General features: G+C 37.9%; 1 protein-coding gene across 2 annotated transcripts in view; it reads left to right on the top strand.

Annotated features, from left to right (window-relative positions):
- The first annotated feature begins 5,501 nt into the window (after positions 1-5,501).
- The window catches only part of LOC137295123 (MAPK/MAK/MRK overlapping kinase-like), a 50,943-nt gene continuing 34,417 nt past the window's right edge, over positions 5,502-22,027 (top strand). For both annotated transcript variants that reach the window (XM_067826446.1, XM_067826445.1), the window contains exons 1-2: positions 5,502-5,605; positions 14,427-14,541. In XM_067826446.1, coding sequence (XP_067682547.1) covers positions 5,587-5,605; positions 14,427-14,541 — 134 coding nt within the window. In that variant the 5' untranslated portion in view covers positions 5,502-5,586. The remainder of the gene's footprint in view (positions 5,606-14,426; positions 14,542-22,027) is intronic.

Raw genomic sequence — 22,027 nt, 5'->3', positions numbered from 1 at the left:
ATGTTGATAAAGTTGTTGCCATTCGATAAATAGCAACGAAAAATTAAATAGAAATTATTTGATTGTAGCTAAGGTGAATCCTCACAAATGTACACAATTTAATTCATGAAAATTAATTATGCTACACTGCAATGACATGTAAGTCAATGGAAATTACGTTAAGTGGCCTAATGTAACTTCGGGCCTGTACTGGAATACTGCGGAGTGCGGCGTTGAACAACAATCAAACATGGTTGATGGGACCCTTCCCGCAACATTCCTTCAGAAAGTGGTATGCAAACAGCGATCGAGAGGCCAAAAGACTTAGCCTTGAACACTGTACCGATACTGTTGTACTGAATGTTGTTTGTCGCCGCACCATCCTGGTTGTCATGACGGAGAGAGAGAGAGAGAGAGAGAGAGAGAGAGAGAGAGAGAGAGGCCTGTTTGTGACAATGTTGCTGAAGCAGTGAAACCCGTGTGTGACAATGTTGCTGTACCACTGGGCCATGCATGACAATCACGTGTACCCAGGTACGGTCAACCCGATCTTGCAGGTCTAAAAATTCTACGAGTGAGAATTCCATCTCACATTGACAGTACACATGATAACGAGTCAATTCGAACTCACAGCAAACCATTGATGTGTTTTACTTGTGAAACAAACCCCAAGAGACACGTTACCGGCTGCACAGTCATTAAACTGTACACCTTTGTGTTCGAAACTTCAATATGGATTTAATCGTAACTCGCGAACCGTATACAATGCCTTTCTGAACATGCGTGGTTGGAAAGCTGAAAAATGAAATTGTGATTTTGCAGCGCTCAGATGATCGTAACCCCGATACCGTAACATAGACTTACGACTATCGTAATGCTACGGTCGCTCTACTTTGAGGACCAAAATCTGAGGTTCAGATTACAGTACTAGACAACAGTACCTTTCACACATGAATCCAGGTTTGAACGTGACAGCAGTGATGGCATCTTCGATTTATCATCCCAAACTCTGTTCCACGGGAGATATCGCCTGTGTGAGATCAGACATCTCCTAGGCGATATCGCTTTGACAGTAGATTTTGTACAATGACCTGGCAATGCCATGAAGTCATGAACTTGATGACGTCACTATGCTATGACATTGTTGCACTGCAAATCTAATGCCAGTGCTGTGTTCAGAGATGTACATTTTTTATGGAAATCTATAATGAAGAATGATTTTGGATGATAAATCTTCGTGTCTACTGATATGAATTATATCAACACTCGTTGATAAAGGTAAAAATCAAGCCTCGCATATTTGTTACCTTATCAGCTCGTGTTGATATATTTAGGAGATAAACATACTGTGTTGGAAAATCAGAGGTAGATAATGAAATAACGAGGTATATATCGTGAAGAAATTCATACCCTCCTGTTCCCATGGACTTATGGAGGTCACACCACAGGTGAACGCACGTTCTAAGGTTATGTATGGCCACAGAACTTAGTGGACAACTGAACACCCCCTTTGGCCTAGTCTTGCGTATGTGTGTGTGTGTATGAGAGAGAGAGAGAGAGAGAGAGAGAGAGAGAGTGGGGGGGGGGGGGGGGGGGGAGAGAATCTCTCTGTGTCGTTAACGAGGTTCCCGTTTGTCAGTGTTATAATGGTGGCCATTCCCAGTACTGACTTGTGACTGAAAGTTGCCACTTTCAGCCTGAGACGACGTTCACAGAGGGCGTGTGTTTAACCAATCATGAATTACTCATGATCAGCACCGGTGTCACAATTGTGGGCTTTATGCCAAGAGGGATAATCCGGAAACGGAAAAAGTGCAGTAATTCAACTGAGGATAAAGATGGCTGCTCTTTCACAAAAGTGTTTGACTCTTATATTATTTCCAATGACAGCCAATAATGGTGTTGCGTGTTGCATCTTAATATTTTCTTTTTGGTCTTTTTATTTTATAGGATATGTTCATCAACGCCCTGAAGCCAGCATCAGCATCTCTGCTGTCGTCTCCGCGTCCTGTGTCATCGTCAACGACCAAGAACAAGACACCAGCGTCTCCCAGCAGATGCAGTTCTCCGATGGTACATTCGTCGACCCTGTTTTCGAGGAGACGGATAACACGAGTTGTCCATTCGCGAATTCGAGATACCCACCTCCTGGCAACTCTGGACAAGGTTCGGGCCCGGATACTACCAGCTACAACGCCATTACAACCCCTTGCAGCCTTACGGAAGAGTTGCAGTTCCCTAACTTCAACCTACCAATCACTGGCACCAACGAATGCTCCAATACAGTGAACGCACATGAAAATCAACGGCTATATGATGGTCAATCGGCCTACTCCAATTACGATGCATCCGCGTGTGAGGGGAAGGGATATTCTCAGTGTAACTACAATGGCAGTAACCTGGCAGACACCGGTTCTATGAAGTATGGAGCTGACTGTTTTGATCCTAGTTTGGTCTACACCGATCTCTCGGCCCAGTTCTCCGGCAGCGAGAGCAGCTATTCGGATAGTTCGCACGTCCTAGACTTTGATCCGTGCAGATTCATCGCGAAGGGGGTGTTTTCTAAACTTCAGATTGAACCTCCAACGTCTAACAACCAAATCAACGTTGACGAAATGATCAGCAACGGCGTCACAATTGCAGGCTTTAAGCCAAGGGGCATAATCCGGAAACGGAAGAAGTGCAGAACTGCAAATGAGGATAAAGATGGTTGTTACTGGACAAAACGTATAAAAAACAATGATTCTGCGCGCCGTTCTCGAGAGACAAAGAAAGAGAGGGAACGAAATTTCTACAAGAGAGCACTGGAGTTGGAGTACGAGAACTTCTATTTGAAGGAAAGAATTACCCAGCTCGAAAACCAGCTAGCCTCCATTAATACAGAATGCGCTAATGTGTCCTTAAATGACGCTTTTGTTTGAAATATTCACAAACATACGCACATGACAGGACGTGGTATGTTGTGACCTCGAAACTTTAAAACTTGGATCATTTAGTCCAGTAAAGCTGAAACGTGAAATTGTGGTCACTTTTTGTATTTATGTACTTATTTGTTTGTTTATTTATTTATTTTGCATAAAGAAAAATAGCAAAATTGGAGTTATTGCTCACTCGGCTTTGTGTGTTAACATGACACCCTCTTCTCTTGCACCAGGTCGCTGTGACTTTTCGCGTCAATCGCCTAACAAATGTTATTTGTTTTTGCTGGAATAATAATATGTAGCATTAGAACAACTATTGTTTCCTGTACTCTTACTGAAACTCCTGTCCTATTGTGCATTTATTATTTACATAACCTACATGCAGTCTACAGCGGCAGTCGCGGTAGTAGATATGAGGTCATTGTGACGTAATACCTTCTGAAGTAAAACCATGAATAATACACACTTCTACTGAGCTTACTGCATTATGTGCACGGGCACGTTGACTTAAGTGATAACAGGCTCTACACAGGAAACAAGTTTGTTTATTGCACGGGTTTCCATGTAATGTCAAGATGAACTCAACACACCCGTGTGATCCATACGCAAACAGATTTTTTTACTTATGGTACAATTTGAACACATATCATATGGTCACATGAATACATTGGTGACGACGTGGCACACGAATGGTTTGTATATGCACTCCTGTGTCACTGTATATGTGAGAGCTTGTTCCGGGTATTGATGACGCACCATATTTGGTTTTCTCTTAACGTTTGTTCTATGCACCGTGAGACTGAGTTATATTCAAGCGTCTCCTACCCTATTGATGGATTTGTGCTAAATGAGACGTGTTGTACCAGGCGCAAATCGAAAGACCATTTTTCGTGTAAACCCGATAGGTTGCAAAGCTTTATATTTAGATAGTATTGAGGGTTTGGCCAACCTTTTTCGCAACAATCATGTGTAAACCCGGGCGTTTGTTTCATAAGGTACCTACGCCACGGTGTACCATAACCACTAGCACCACATGCAACAATGATTTGCGGCTCGCCTAGAAATATGTGAACCTTAACGTTGCTAACTAGACGGGCTAGCTATGCCTGAAAGTTACTAGCCCACAAAAAAATCGCTTGCCCGATATTCGAAAGTAGAAACGAAGTGATTTAAGGTAATAATTATATCTTGACTAGTCTGTGATAGTGTTATGTTTACAAAATGACATGGGAATTCCCTAGCCAGTCGGAACAGTAACTGTGGAGATTTACTGTCCCGACTGTATTTTTACTATCCAAGAGCTAGTGGCTATTTCACACACTGCCTTGAACCATGTAAACCATGTTGAGCCACATCAACTGCCCTAATTGCGTGGATAGATGCTAATGGTGTTGATCGGAAGATTGTCTGGTCCAGACTCGATCATTTGCAGACCGCCTCCAAATAACTGGAAGACTCCCGAGGGTGACGTTCAACAGCAACCAACCAAACTACACCCGGTATTTATACGTATGGGGCTAAATAGTCACTGGACATTACAATAATTGCAAATAATTCATTATTTGGCTTCTTCCTCCTCTTCGCTATTCCCAAACGCCATTCCATATCTCAACAGTGATTTGGATTTAACGCCGCCATGAAAAGTAACAAGCTGGTGCCCCTAGACCAAGATGGGGGCAACTTTGAGATTCGATCTCGGAATGCAATTCGAGAGGAAAGCACGGATGGAACCAGGTTATGACTTTCTGATGTTCTGGCGAAAGGAATTTCGAAAAAGGAAATTCGTGGCCCAGTGAAAGAAACTCCGTATCTCTGACTACCATGCTCTGATGTAACCAGGAACGACACTGAATGAGAAATCAATGTACGTTTTACAGGCTACCAATACTTGATCATGACATTCACGGTCATTATTACTGAAACGATTTCGTTGATACAATGAGGTCGGACAACTTTGATGCTGTCTTCTGATATTTATCACCTTGAAATGAAACATGTTCAAATCCCAGAACACGTCCTTAATTCACGCGCCGCCTCACAACTTGACGACGATTAGTGGAGCGCGTCCCGTCACTAGGCGCGGAGTCATGCCGACTGGGTGCTGAAATTATCACTATCACAGCCAAATCTCGATATAGTGAACATCCTTCTAGGTCCATATGACATGCATTTATATAGCACTGTCTTACGAACACCCATTAATAATGATCTCAAACGAATCTTTGTGTACTGTCGTCATAGCGATGTATGTGACTTTCTCTCATAGGCATTCGTTCCCTTTGCAGACGACGTACCGCGAACGAGACCGAACAATTAGCAAGAGTTATCCATCCGCGCTTAATATAGTCCGAGTTCTGTCGCATTTGTACCGTAATCTCTGCACAAACAAATCTAGCAGACGTTCCTGCTCTTCTGATTTGATTACTGTTATGCATTAATAGTAATACCCTTCTACCCCCAATCTCACCCAAGGCAATATTAATGCGGTGTAAGAATCGGAACAGAAAGGTCAAAGGTCTCATGTTGTGACAGACTGCTCAATGTTAATCGAACGAGTGGCAACATGGATTAATGCGCCTTCTTTTCGAGGATTTTAAAATGAATATACATGTGGCGACTGTTTTAACACAATCATGAATTTAGTTTGAACATTTCTTTGTTCGATGTCATACCAACCTTCGCCCGGATGAACCTGCTGTCATCAAGTAAGTGGCCAAGGCGTCCCTTGCAACGGGAACACTCTAAAAGCAGGAATTGCTTGTTGATAGTATCACTAAATGGAATTTTATATGCTTAGTGGGCAACGCGTGATATATTATTTTACACGTGTAACAACACCCAACAGTTAGGTTTTCAAAGGCTTGTTATATTTATTTTTCAATATATAAATACATATCATTAAAAACATCTCAGTGGAAAATGATTTATAGAACTATTAACAGTACACTTGAAATATTGTATTTCAGATGTGAGTCAAGGTGTGTTCAGCTGATAGGTTGTTGGTACTCATTTCACACTAATATGTTTGGCACTTACTATGAAAATACTAAATATAACATATGTCTTGTGGAATAACAGGTAATTGGGTTGTTCCTAGTCAGGGAGTGAATGTGGTTCATTCTCAAGCTGTGGTTCACACCAAGGAAGATAAGTCTGATATAGCCTGAAAATGCAGACCAACACAGTGATGAAATATTGTGTGTTAAACCACTGTTAATGTGGGTCTGAAAAACATGTTGTAATACAATACATTGTAGTACATCCATTTAAATGTTCAGATACAAGTAGAGACATTGTTTTGTATGGATTTTGTTACTTTTATTTTATCACATTTCATGTTCATACAAGGAGATGTGGAATAAGAATCATAATTACCCATCTTCAGACAAATTATTGCTCTTTAATTATTAACTTAATCTAACATTTGCTCAGTATTTGTTTTATAACAATTCAGGTACTGAAATTATACAAGAAATACAATTTCTTTAACAGATATAAGTTAAAATATCTCATTATGTTTGATTGTATTCTTTTTCATATATTATCAGAAACAGTGTAATTTATAACTTGCATATGAACTTCATGGCCATAATTTTGACCAAAATTTATGGGGGGAGGGATGGTTGAGATTGTTATTTGAAATGTTATGAAGTTTCCAACGCTGATAATTAGTGGCCAGTCTCTTAGGTCCATCTTATAACATTGCCTATGACAAAACAGTTTGTTCTCAAGGTCAGAACAAGTAGCTATGTTAATGGAATTAATATGATCAAGATTTAACCATGATCTTTATCTAATTCCCAGTTTCATTTTTTACACTAAACTAGTCTTACAATGGACAATAATGTAGCTTAACTAATGAACATGTCTGCAGATTGACCCCCTTATCATAAACTAAGAGCTAATAATTCAGGTGAATAGAATTGATCTAGCTGCTCCTACTTCAGTAGCAGCATTAATCCTGGTGTTTACTTGTGCATGATTCTGTCTGTTTAGAATAAATGTGCAGTCCTATACCTCCTGTAAGCCTGTTCTTAGAATGAGTTTGGCAGCCCTGTCACATCTGCAGGAAATACATATTGGACAATGTATTTAATTACACATAACCTTGCCTTATCCAGGCAGATGCATATATCTGTAAGATAGTGTTACAACTGTATGTTTACATTACAGCTGTTAAAATGACATTCATTCTGAAATCCACTTGTTCACTACAGGTTTGCCTTTTGTGGCCAATGAATTTTTTTTTCTGCATTATATCGACTATCATTCTCTGGTGTTGATGTGACATATCATGTTAAACTGACACTAGACAATTTTAAATATTCAACAACTTCCTGTATTTTTCGGAAGCATTTCAGTCTCATTTTCAAAACATTTCAGGAATTAACCCTAAAAATAGATTATGGTACTTAAAGTTGTGGGAGATTGTAAGCATGTGTGTTAATGTTGGCCAACATCTGAAGAAATGATTTCTGAAAAAATCCTTAAAGTTAAAACTGACTAAATGTGGCATAAAATGGTCGTTTACAGTAGAACAGGAAAGAATGTAAATTTAATTTATTATCTCGCAACATAGGAAAATGTAAGCAAATGCCAGATATAATTTGTAACTCAACTGTTTTATCTGATGCACAACTGTATGTTAAAAAAATATGGACTAGGTGGATGTGGGGGGATTTTTTACATAACAATATGGATCTGTGAAAATAAAGTTTATTGTAAGGGCCATTCATAATTTATGGCAAGGATGGGGTGAAAATGATTTTTATGGAATTGCATGTACAGTGTGAAGAAGCATTCAGATAGCATTGTTTTTTCATGGCACCGACGGACATGAGTCACTCTGATAGAGAAAGTTGACATGATGGTCACAAGCTTGATTGAATAAACAATTATACAGTGTCCTTTACTTCTGAAAATTATGTTTTAAGAAATCCTACCTATCTACCCTAAATTTTATGGGAATCACAACATTTTATTGTTTAGCCCTATGCTAAAGTAAGTTACGTAACTAACAATCTCCTGAGCACTGAGATATCTCTTTGGACAGGGCCTTGGCCTGATAATGACCACACAGAAATAAGCAACTGTCAAGGTATAAACATATTAAGTGTATCAGTCAGGACAGGACATATATCAATACTTGGAGATCCAGACTTGAGCCATATGTGTTCACATAGCGAGGTATCTGTCATTAAATACAAGCAGCACCAGCAGATGATCTGGGAACATGTTTGTTTATTTATTCTGTATGTAAATGACTTGTGGTATCTGTAGGGTGTTAGGGACATTGTTATGCCATTCCATACATTTTCAAGTGACTAGGTGAGATGCAATTTCATTTTGATAAATATTGACAATGATGTATTGATTACTTAGTACAGATAAAATTACCAGTACTTGTTTTGTCATTTATTATGTTCTGGTGCAAGATCATAATGGGAATTTAAGACCCTTATGAATTACAATTAGGAATGAGATGTGTTCAGGATTTTGGAAAAGAAATGTGCACTACTCAACTCAGTAATTCAAACAAAATACATGAAGACTGGCTGATTCAGGCAGACTTGTAAGCAGAAGAAGGTGTGTGTGTCATCTGAACTTGCCTCTCCCCACTTTCGTTCCCCTACGGCTGCCCACCTCAAAACTCACCCTCATATCTATCTCTTACCCCTTCTACCACCACCTGAAATGAAAGGGGCACTGTTGTTTATGTTGAAATGTTCACTTTAATTGGCTCTACTTACTGATTTGTGCTGTCTGTTGCATAGTGTGATGATTATGATGTTGATCACTGGATTGTCTGATCCAGACCTCTGCTGTGTAGCTGGAATATTGGTGAGAGCAGTGTTACAACCAAACAAACATTGACATAACTTCCTGGTTTGCATCCCCTGTTGCTTTGATTGATGCTCATGATGTTGATGACTGGATTGCCTGGTTCAGACCACTGCCATATAGGACCCGTGAAGGTCCCGGGGTAGAATAGGCCTACAGCAACCCATGCTTGCCATAAAAGGCGACTATGCTTCTTGTAAGAGGCGACTAACGGGATCGGGTGTTCAGGCTCACTGACTTGGTTGACACGTTGTTGGTTCCTATTAATATTGCGCTGATTGATGCTCATGTTGTTGATCATTGGATTGTCTGGTCCAGACTCGATTATTTACAGACCGCCGCCATATAGCTGAAATATTGGTGAGTGCGGCATAAAGCTAAACTCACTCACTCACTCACTCACTGCTATATAGACTGAATATAGCTGAGTGCAGTGTTAAACAAACATTGGCTCTACTTCCAGGTTTGTGACCTATGTTGAATACTGTTACCCAGGTTCAAATATTGCCTCGCAGTCACAGATAACCTCTTTATATAAGATGGCAGCTACTTGCAGTCTTAGAAATACAATACACACATTATGTGTTTTTAGGTGTCAGTGACTAAATAAGTTACAAGTATTTCTGTGGCATAATTATTTGCTAACTAAGCATTTATAAGGGTTTATGTGTGTTGTTTCATGCAGCAATATTCCAGCCATGCTATATGGCAGTGGTCTGTACATACTTGAGTCTGAACCAGACAGTGATCAACAGCATGAGCATCGATCTTCACAATTGGGATATGGTGATATATTGATAATTGAGTCAATGAAGCATGAGAGGGTTAGTAAGAGAGATGTAAAAATATTACAATACAAAAGAGGTCATTGTAGGATTTGGGGGTGACCAACTTTCTTCTTTCATGGGGAAGGAAGATGACATGAGAAAATGACACATGTATGTATTGTCTATCACAGGTTAATGGGAAGGGGTATCAAATTAAAGTGAAACCTTTTGATGATCTGTGGAATATTAATGTTAGTATCAGACAGATCGAGTTCAGAGGGATAGCTCTGATTTTATTGTGGGTAAGTGAGTTTGCTTTTACACCGCTTTTAGCAGTATTCCAGTAATATCATGCTGAGGACACCAGAAATGGACTTCATATTTTTTGTGGGGAATTGAACCAGAGTCTTTGGTGTGACAGTCCAATGCTTTAACCACTAGGCTACCCCATTGTCCCTGTGATACACTTGGTTGGAAACCAGATTCTGGTGATGCATTATTTACATGTATTGATTTAAGGTTCAGAAAGAGTTCCTGTTTCCAGAAATAGGACTACATGATATTTTTTGTGAAAATCTATTTGTTTAAGAAACAAGATTTAGTAGATAGTAGATAAGCTATTGTCATACGAGTATTTCTTTGAGAAATTTAGCGGATTTACATAATAGTGGATATAAGAAGTAGAAATGCAATGCCAGTATTAGTCATATGATACACAGAAACACTTTAGTCATTAGATATGCAGAGCAAGGGGCATTAGTTAGGAATGGGTCCTGAATATGAATTAAAGTTTACAGGTTCATACCAGTTCCAGTGATTTCTTTCTCAGACCATATCACTCAAGGCTCTCTTCTGCATGAGGCTATTCTGCTATGAAGTATATGAGTGAGTGAGTGAATTTAGTTTTATGCCACCTTTAGCAATTCCAGTATTTCCAGCAATATCATCAGGCTACTCCACCTAGACTTCCCCTGTGATGTATTTGATAGTTCAAAGCCGATTTACTCACTCATTCACACACTCACTCACTCATTTTCTCACTCACATATATCTGTGGCTTACTACACAGGAATGATTTAGAGACACATATACAAATGTCATATACGATTATTAAATATGCTGAAAAAGTAATTTATTCTACTTTTGAAAAATGCAGAAATTCTGCTTAATAGAAAACCACCTGCATATTTTTTTTGTTTTGTTTAATTTCTTTTGCATGTTTGTACATGGAGGTTGTAAGCACTGTTGATAACCCTTATCTTTTTGACAGAGACAAGATGGTGTATAAGACAGTTATGACACAAATAAAGGAACGTTTATTACACACTGGCAATAAGTACAGCCAGTGAAGAGTGGTCTGTATATCAACAGACCTCTTCTGTTATGACTTGTGCCAGTACTTGTAGACACAGCTTTGTATGAGGGTGATCAGGCTATGAATAGGCACTATCACCCCTTCAGTGTGGACCAGCCGAGGGGGGCATACCTTAGTCTCACATGACAAGGCAGGATATGGATCTGTCTTTGTGGGATTTCAGAATAACTGGAAGAGGTAAATACTGGTGTGAACAATATGCACACCAAAGTGTTAATTTCTAGACTGATTCTATACCTAAGATTTTAAGTACCACAACATTGTATGTGTTTGAACTGAGGGAGCTTACAGTAAAGCATTCAATGTTTATTGTTTTTTACATTTTGTTTGACCAAGTTATGCCCTTACCCTTCACATATCAATGTTCATCTAGAATACTCTGAGCCTTCTGTAAGTTTGAAACTGAATCTGTGTACATGATTGAAACAATTTTCTTTCTTAAGGACTCCTTTCGAAATTCTTACCTGATTTTAAGAATGGCCTCTGTAGCAGCCATATTTGAATTTGTAATATTTTTTTTAATTTGTCATGTATTACCTAATTTGATGTTTAATAAGTATGTACCATACCTATTAACGCATAGTTGTTTTGCATCAGCAGGCAATGATCTTCATTAGTTGTAGTATCAGAATTAAGGTATGATAATGTTAGATACTTCAACCGTTAATATCCAGATGCAAGTGCAAAATGTATTGCTGTTAACATCAAGATATCTCATTTGCTTTTGCTATACTATTCTCTCTGGTTTTAATATCATCGAGACAAGGATGTAAATTTTGTTATATAACCCATACCAAGATCTATTGTCCTATTAAAATCATGAAGACCAAGGTATGTTTTGTCATATCATGTAGACCAAGATCTCTTGTCTTTGCAAATCATCCAGATCAATTAAGCTTGAATGTCTTGTCACTTTTATAGGGATTCAATCTCACAGACCCAGGGTAGTGTCTGGCCTAATAAGCAGAGAATCACATTTACATTATACGCAGGCTTTATTATTTTAAAAAGACAGACAGAAACTAGGACAAACAGTTTGTTCAGTTTTGAGCAGTGGAAAGCTGTAAGGTAAAGTCACTGTCACATGTTATTGGGAAATCAGCTGAAACATGGTAAAACTTCCAATTTGTATAAATTTGTCATCTTCACTTTTGCAGTATGATTAATTTTTCTTAATAAAATGTTTGTTGTAAATATAATGTCTAAAGTGAGTAAAGATGAGACCCAAGATGTAATGTAATGTCATGTTATAATGGCCGAATGCTGTACAAAGCTGAATTCTATGCTTTACAGTATGAATCAGTTATGGCAGTGATAATGTTTTTAGGTTTCTTTTGAAACCATAGCTACACATGTGCAGTTCAAGGTAAATGTCTAACATCTAATTCATCTATTTCGCTTCAAATTGCATCAACAAGGTGCCATGCTGTGATGTAACTTACCTTTCAAAATGGTTGAACTATACTCAGCCGTCTTGAGGTGTGAGATCTGTTCGTATCATGCAACCGTGGTGGGTTGAAATGTTGAAGATGGAAGAGAACTGAAGATTAAACATATAATTTTATGACTTAAATGTTGGGATGTTAGGGATAATAGTGTGTTTGACAAAGACAAAGTAATTACTGTCCCACATTTTGTGCAACAATCATGATTACTGACTTGGCATGCCACATCAGATTATGTGGTCCTAAAATACTATCATAACTGGACATAGTTCCCCATTTATTCAGAAGCCTATGCATTACTGAAAAGGTATTTTACCAAATGTTCTGGACCATGGACAGTGGATCAAAGCATGTTTAGCTTACCTGTTACACCACTGATGATTTCGTTTACATAACATACATGCATGATAACAGAATCCTAATTATATGGGGCCATGCAGGTTAGCCTTGCAGTCATGTATTCATCCCTCAAGATGAAGATCTTGGTTCAATTCATCTCATAGGTATAATGCAGGAATCACACTTCTGGTGTTTCATGCCATGATATTGCTGAAATATTGCTGAAAAGAGTGATCACATGCTTACTTACAATTAAAAGGACTGAAACACAATAACAGTATGTATATAGCGCAAGTACCACTTCACTGAGAAAATGCTCAAAGCTCATGTTAACAGTTTGGGTGAGCTGCAGAGCCTTATCTGCAAGGTATTGTCTCTTTGTGTTATAGTTAAATACAGGAGCCTATGCTTCGGAATCCTAAGATCAACACAAAAGTGACAGTGTTGGTTTTCCTCCTTTGTTCAGTGTTTATCTATCACAAATGTGTCTTCCCAGCACAATCACTTTATCAATCATTAATGAAGCTGAGACCACCTACATACATACTTCATTACTCTACAGAAGCTTGCCCTATAAGCAAGATCAATATTTCCCTATAGTTAAATTTGCTAAAGTATCTCTTATTTGTTTTTGAGTATTGCTGCAAATTTGAAAATATATGTATGACGTTTTTCAAGAGATTTGTTTGTTATATTCAATAATGGAACCAAAGATTTTTAAGTTCATGCACACTCAGTGTTGATATTACAGTTAATTATATTCCGTTTGTAGTATGGCAGCCTGTAAATAATTGCATCAGGTCCAGTGTTTTATGTAAACAAGAGCCTATACCCCAAGGGCATGACACGACCCGCCTAGTCACGGAGCCAGACTACCAGATCCATTTAGTTTCTTCTTACAACAAGCACAGGTGAAGATCAGTGAAGATCTCGGTTAGAATTGGTCTTCAGCAACACATTCTATTCATAGAAGGTGACTTACGGTAAAGGATCATCAGATTCACAGACTTAACAGACATGTCATTGTATATTAACTGGATAGATTGATGCATATGCTGTTGATCACTGGATTGTCTGGTCCGTATTAAAAGACCTCCTCCATATAGCTGGAATATTGCCCAGTGTGGCGTAAAACTGCAAACCAACAATAGACAACTTCCAAGAGTCTTATCCCAGTCAGGGCGGTGGAGTAACTGAATGAGTAGAGTGTTTGCTTGTCACCCTGAAGACCTGAGTTTGGTTCTCCACATGGGTAGAATATGCGAAGCGTTCTACTTTGATGTTCCTGGAATACTACTTATCCATTAATTCATTCTTACAACAGTCTTGAATATTTTAACATATTGTCTCACTGCTTAGTGAATGTTTGCTATGAAAAGAATCAGAAAATTTGTGTTTGTTACCATCTCTCTTTGTGTATTTAGAGTTCACAGATAACGGCAATTTGCATGCCAGACAATTATTTATTCACAGAAATACCTGTTGAAGCTGTGACTGAAAAAAACTCATCTCTAACTAAAATTCCACTCACCCCTTCCTCCTGATTGTTTTACTGTTTACATCCCTTTGCTTAGATAAAAAATATAGATGTTCCATTCATCTGGTTAAATTCACCACATCTGGCCTGGTTAAATCCCTTTAGGACTGATATCATTTTCAACTAACCAGCCTTGATGTCTGGCTGGGTTTTGAACTTATTTCATACACTACATGTATACTGTTTACATTCCTTCACTTAGATGTGTTAATTTGGTTTCAGAATACAGGATATTAGGCAAAAAAGGTGAAGGAACCTTTTCTGATGTACTTAAGTGCCAAAATAAGGAAGATGGGACGTATGTTGCGTGTAAAAAGATGAAGCAGACTTATGAAAGGTATGTATTTGCATTTAACCATGTAAGCATTGTTCATCACAGCAGGAAGACTTTCATAATGATGTATCAGTTCTGTTCATTCATTATATATAGAGGATATTATATGAGTGCCCATGTCATACTATGTTTACCACACAGGTGCGTAAATGTTGTCATTTCCCGAATGAGAGCAAGGGATATACCGATATTTAGGCATGAGTGTCGTAAAAATAGTATGTTTTGGGAATGAAAATAATATTCTGTTTATTACTGAAGTCCTTAAATTTAGGAAAATAAACCCAAATCTACTTTCAAACCTGACCTGGCAGTAGAACGCAATGCCACAGAAGAACGGTGACGTCATGGCATTGTTCATGATGTCACGTTATCATGACAAAGTGATATTTTGACATACGGCATTGTACGAAAAATATGAACTCCGATACGTTAGCCCTTGTGGGCAAGAAATTGTTTGATGTGATGTAAAGCATTCCTTGTATTGAGGTATGCCTGTTTTTCAAATGGCATCTTTAACATTATATTGAGTTAAACAAGTAAGTACGACTTTATATATGGCATGTGTTCATTCGCATGGCATTTTTTGTCAGCCTAACGGATGAACTTCTTGAACACAGTTTGGAACCAGTCACTCTCCTCTACATTGAAAACCTTCTGCCATCTCTTCATGCTCATTATATTGGCCAAGGCCATTCCACTGTAGGCTCATTAGGCTCATATACCAGCCGTAACAAGTTGTTGATTGACTGCTCTTCTGTTGATGTGTCCTAGTGCCGTTGTTACCATTCTATAGCCCCCATATTGACCATATCGATTGCTAGTCTATGGCCTGTCTTGCATATGTCTTGGCGTACATATGTCTTGGCGTATTTTTGTTTGTTTTTTTATGCCCGCACCATATATGTCAGGGGGCATATAGGGTTACCCTCCATGTGCATCCGTACATCCAGCTGTCTGACCATACGAAACAGGGAATGTACTCTATCCACTTCTCCACAGTAAAATATTATGTGGAATTCTGTGAACTCATTCATGGGCTTTCCTGGGACTCTAATGGTGTGCATCTCATAATTTGTTTTTGTATCTTATTGGGTTTTTTTTTTTGTGAGTTTAGAGACATGTGAACTTTGGTACAGTTTCCTCAATTTCTGTATGATGACAGAGTAAGAGGGGATGAAGGGGAGGGTGGGGAAGGTTGTGTGTCTGTGTACATTATCCACATCTCGTCAAAAACTGCTTTATGGAATTCATTTAGATTACACATGTGCTTTATAGGGACTCAAAAGGCATGCGTCTCATATTTTGATTTTGTGGTTTTATGTTTTCTTAAGTCTAATGCCATTTGAAATTTTGCTGAATTTCTCCCTGAATATGGTGTTATAAGGGATGAAGTCTATCCACTTCTCCACAAAAGCTGCTAAAAAGAATTGATTGAACTTCTATGTGCATTTCATAACTTGTTCATCCAGTTTCTTAATTTTGTCACTTCAACAGATGATTTAAATTTGTTTCAATTCATCCTGTTTGTCCCATACAACAGGGGCTGTACTTTATCCATTTCTCCTAATCCACTGCACAAACCTCAGTTAGCTTACATATGTCTTTTACAGAGACTCTAAAGGTGTACATGTCATATTTTGTTTTTGTATTTTATAGGTTTTGTTATGTTTAGAGGCATTTGAACTTTAATAAATTTTGTGGAATTTCTCCCCGATGATCATGAAATAGGGGATTTAAAGTCTTTCCACTTCTCCTCAAAACCTGCTCAACAGAATTGATTAAGCTTATACATGTATGCATACATAGCACAACGGTGTGCATCTCATAGCTGAATAGATGTTTATTGAACTTGTTTAGTTGAAATTAATCACAAGAGCACATTCAGAGCAACGCTTCCAACAACAGCCGGGGCCTCCATGTCCCTGGACACAGTTTCTCTGTTTACTTCCTGCATGCTTGCAGAACATTAGTATTTATAGACCAATGTTCTGCAGTAATGTTTTTAATGTTTTGGAAAATGCACGATTCGTACAAAATTTTACAACAGCTGGATTGTTACTGCGGTTTGACAAATGTTTTTTCAGCTTGGGCTCAAACTTGTACAAGCATTTTTGTTCTTCATGCTTTTACTTGATAAGTGATAACTTTCCTTTGCTCAGTAGTTGAGGCGTGCTTATTAAATCACAAAATTCAGTTGCTAATTTCACTTTGTCCTGTCACTTACGAAACTTTTACTAGAAGATCAAAATATGCATTTATTAAAAATGCAAGACACCAGTATTTACAAACGTAGTGTGAAACTTCATCATTATTTAAAATCGTGGTTTACAGGTTATATGTGTATATCTTTTTGTCATGATAGTTATATTCTAGAGTTACTAAGTTGATTTTTATCTTGACAATGGTGGAATGATACCCTTAAAACATAGGTATATGTCTCCCAGGTCATTATACAGACACATTAATTACTTACACACAATGCTTTTGGACACGGTTAACGCGAGTTATGGCCTATATAATACATTGAACAATTTAGTATGTTTGTCCTCGGAGATAATACCATTCTCCTTTATATACAATGGTCTATACCCAACAGGATTGTGAACCCATAATTAACTATTGATATAATCTATGCCATTGAATATCCATGATCTATTGACAAGGGAATATCATCTTACTGACCTGTACCAAGCACCTGCTACTATTGTGCCACTGATCAGGTCCTTTGTCAAACCTTGTAATCTTGGTAACCTAATTTCTCCTCATGACATGTAGCTAAGGGTTTTTCATTAATCCTGATCCAAAATGTTACACAGTATTACCTCTACACAATCATTTTATGAGGCCAACATACACGCCTTTCAGCTCATTGAATAAGGCTCTGACATCACTCATAACTTGTATCAAAAGGCCATTCGGTTTGGACTGTCTTGAAGCAAGCTTGGTATATGGAAGCCCAGTTTGGATTGGCCCCAGAGCTGTCTACACTGCACTGTGGGTCATGTACGCCTCTGGCAGTGCGTCATGGTGTATTGTTGTGTCGTTGCCTTGAAGTTCTTGTGCACATTATGCTCTAACTATTATCTGGTATTCATACAAGACTTCTATGTGTATCCTGTGTGTTGTATGACATAATTTGAATGGTGAAATAGAAGCTGAATTGTATGAATATTCACAACATGGTTTCCATCTACGGGTACAATCTTCTTCCTTTAAGATTCACATGGGAAGTTTATTTTGCTTAAACATTGAAAGTATGAAGAAACTGAAGTGTTTGTATTTAACCTGGTGGTAAAAATGTTCGCTTATCATGCCAAGGACCCAGGTTTGATTCCCCACATGGGTGCAATGTGTGAGGTCCATTTCTGGTGTTCCCCAAGGAGATATTGCTGGAATATTGCTAAAAGCAACATAAAACTAACTCACTCACTTTAAATAAAGTTCTATAGATAAATTTCAGATTGACAGTGCCAGAAAATAACCAGATATTACAGAAAGTGAAATGAAAAACTGATTTTATGAAAATCAGAGATGAAATCAGGTAAACAACAAAAAACTTGGTAAATGAAATTCACTGTTGTGTCCTATTTGTTCATTCAAGTGATTACTAAGTGTTAATAGATCAGTTAGACATCTCATTGTCATTAAAGGGACATGAAGCATGAATGTTTTGAAGTGAGGCTTGGTAGTGTTCGCTGTTTTCCTTTTGTAATGAAGTACTGTATATACCTTGAACAATGATTAATTAATAACCATACATTATGTGTACCTGAAGGACTGTAAGTTTGCTTACGGATTGGTTTATTTGTAAACCCGTTGACTGAGATGCTGCAAATAGCTTTTCTGAGTAGAGTCGTTTATTTGTGCCAGAAACCTATGTAGAGGTACAGAAAAGCTGCGTATCTGTGTAAATGACACAAGCATTTAAGTGAAAACTCAATTTATAATGCATCTGCTGAGTACAAGTATGGTTGAATTTTTGTAAATGCTCAATAAATTTGATTTTACATGTGTACACACAAAAATGTCAAATTTTACCTTAGAGGTTACTGAGGATAGATAAGTAACTGAGGTATATTGTGATATTCAGCACATGAACTTGGCAACTTGCTGTCTTTCTTATTGTTTCTCATATCACTGATAAAACATTAATAACAAACACCTATATCAACACTTAAGCTTCATTATATTTTTGCAATTAATGGAAAATAGCAAAATACTCTATTGAGATTGAGTGAAGTGATTTATTTGGTTAAAGAAAATCTGGATACCTAGTTGACATGAACACCCGTTAGTACATAACTCAGTGACTCAGAAAGTTATCTGTGTCTATGCCTATGGCATGTGTTCAAATCCCAAATTCTGCTGGATCTTGGTTTGTCAGCACCAAGTCTGTCGTACAAACCCAAAGCAAATATATTCAAGAAAGTTCATGCAAGTCTAGAAAATGTGGCAAGTCTAGATTTCCCTAGCTGAAAATGAAGGAAACCTTAGGGCTCTATTTCAGTATGTTATGTCTTTTGTACTATGAACTTTTTTCAATAAAATATATTCATTTCAGTGACTAGTCATTAGTCTAGTCAGCTCCCTACGTGTGTTGTGGGTTTAGCCACAATTATGAAAGTTTAAGAGCTCCATTCGGTCAGGCTTCTGTTCCTCAGCTGTCTAACTTACTAGGTGTAACTTGCAATATGTCATTGAACAAATACTAAATGAAAAGTGATTACATTGGACAAAGAGGTTTTTTTCAATTTTGCTTTTTCATACAGGCCACATTTATAAATTCTGATCAGATACCTACCTGGAATGTAGCCAAACCTACATAGGCACACAAAGAAAACTTGTAATGTCTACAGCGGTTGTGACCACTCTCTTAAAATTGTCTAATTTAAATAATTGACTACCCTTTTACCATATTTACATCTGAGCAATGTCTGATTCAGTGAGTGTTTGTTAAGAGTTTGTTTTTAAATTGTAATGCAAACAGATTCCTGTCATCAGCTTATTGATTTCGTGTCTTAGATGATCTAGATTGCTTCTTATCATGCAATGTCAGAATGAACCAAATCAGGCATCAATATCACTGCAACTGATCTAGGGCACAGGTCAGACCACATCTGTGTGGGGTCATTACCTATGCTGCTTAAAAAAAGTCAAGGATCACCTGATTCTTTCAAAATGCTTAAATCTATCTGTCGTGACATTCAGCCATTTTGTTTTTTGCTCTGATATGCCAAGTGCATGTCAGATGGGAAATACTGCTTTAAGCCACTGAAGTTTGGCAGCTGTTCAGTATTGTATTGTTTTTCTTACACATTGTTTTGAATCAATGTCAAATAACAAGTATTGTTTGCAAAAGGTGTGCTCACTGCTTTTGTAAATGTGTTTTTTAGAAATATCTATATTTTCTTGCTAGAAATGTTTTTGGCTGTAATTATCCTCACTCACCTAATTAATGTTTTGCCAAGACACATTTTAGCACTTGTGTTATACTATAACTTACAGATCCATCTGAAAATGGATATTTTATGATAATTGAAGACTGCATGATGAGATATATTACATGATTCAGGGTTTATAATTTATCACATACTTTGTATGCTATGATTAATGAACAGTGTGGAAGGAAATATTGTTAATATCATATCTACAGTGTGTAATATTTAAAGGAATACAGACATTCTTCATCGGCAGATACATTTTTAAACCTATTCTATAAGACTGTGTGGAATTTGGCCGACTTTCTCTGAGATATCTGCGAGGCATAAGGTAACATTTTATTATGACTAGAAAACAAAAAAGAAAACATTGTATCAGAATGAGGGGGATCTGGGAATGAGAACAAATAACTGTTTAACTGGTTGACTTTGTGTGCTGGCAATTAGGTGTCTGACTCGAAAGGTGTGGGTTCGAATCCTGGAGGAAACTCATCCCAGCAAAAGTACCAGAACCTGTACTTTACAAAGTGTGATCCCAAATATAACATGCTACATTTGATCACTTTCTGAAATGGCATTGTGTATCCATTACTATTTAATCAGTGTTTACACTGTCTTAATTATTTATCAGACACTGTGTCCAGGGCCTATATTTTCGAAGCTCTCTTAGCACTAAGATAGTCGTAAGTGCCTGATCTAAAATAAATCAACATAAAAAACTATTTCTTGTAGATTTCATTCATAGCCACTATCAGACATTTCTGTAATTTCTTGAGCAGTGGGGTACCCTAGTGGTTTAAGCATTTACTGGTCATGCTAAGCACCCTTTGTTCAAATCCCAACATGGGTCCCCAGGGATTGTTAAAGGCAGGGGCCATAGGCCATTTTGCCCGTTAGTATAAGAAATGGTCCATTAAAATTTTGAAGTTTACTTTTGATGCAAGGGCCATGACCCATTCTGATTTCAGAAAATGGCTAATAATCCTGAAAATGGCCCATTGTCAAAGTTCTCTTTCCCAATCCCTGAAGGGTGCATTTCTGGTGTCCCCCCACTGTGATATTCCTGTGTTATTGATAAAAGTGAAGTCAAATTATACTTAATCACTTACTTCAGGTGTGTATATCACAATGTGCCAAGTAGACAAACATGGGTACAATGTGTACAGCACTATAGTGTTGCTGCAGTACTGATACAAGCCGATTAAAACTACAACATAAACTCACCCACTCCAGTCATGTGTGTGTCAGTATTGTAGACAAACAGTCATCCATGGCCTGTTAGTGCTAATACATTAGCATTATGAAGCTGGCATGTTTTTCCCTAAGATTAGGGGTTAATGGAAAGTGATCATGCAAGGCTCCATTAAGTTGTGCTAGCCTGAATGTCATGATTACACAATGCCGTGAACGTCAGCCTCCACACTTTACTTCCCAGACAATCAGTTGCTGCTCTTGTTTTCCATGAATCTGCTAGTGTCGCTGTGGGCTGAAATTATTGCCACAAAATATAAACATGGCTCTCATGTTGAAGTATGTACTTTAACCAGACCTAGTGTATATTTGTGGTTAGTATTTACTCATGGATTAAATGCAGTGCCGTTGAGTGGGTGTCTTGGTTTCCTGGACATATTGCGCATAATCTCGGTGTTTGTCACAGGTGTCATGGGTGAGGTAGGCTATACTCACCTTTTCTTGAACACCTGGTATAATCACTGTTTGCTTGTGATTTATGAATACTTGCTTATGATATTGTCAAATACAAACAATAGTGAGTGAGTTTACATTTACACCACTCTGAGCAATACCCCACTAATATCCCAGCAGAGGACACCATAAATGGGCATCACATTCTGGGAATTGGGGAAATGAACCAGGATGTTTGGTGTAATGAGCAAACACTTTAACTACCAGGCTACTCAATGGCCCATGCATTCAGTAGACAAGCAGAGCTTGTCTGTGATGGTTGAAATGGTTTCAGATTCTTTTATTAATAAATTATTAGGTGAGTAATTTTGGTTTTATGGCACAATACTTGAGCTATGTAGAGGTGG

This window comes from Haliotis asinina, chromosome 8, assembly GCF_037392515.1.
Source record: "Haliotis asinina isolate JCU_RB_2024 chromosome 8, JCU_Hal_asi_v2, whole genome shotgun sequence".
Taxonomy (NCBI): domain Eukaryota; kingdom Metazoa; phylum Mollusca; class Gastropoda; order Lepetellida; family Haliotidae; genus Haliotis; species Haliotis asinina.
The sequence above is the reverse complement of the archived record's forward strand: the minus strand, read 5'-3'. Positions and strand labels throughout refer to the sequence as shown.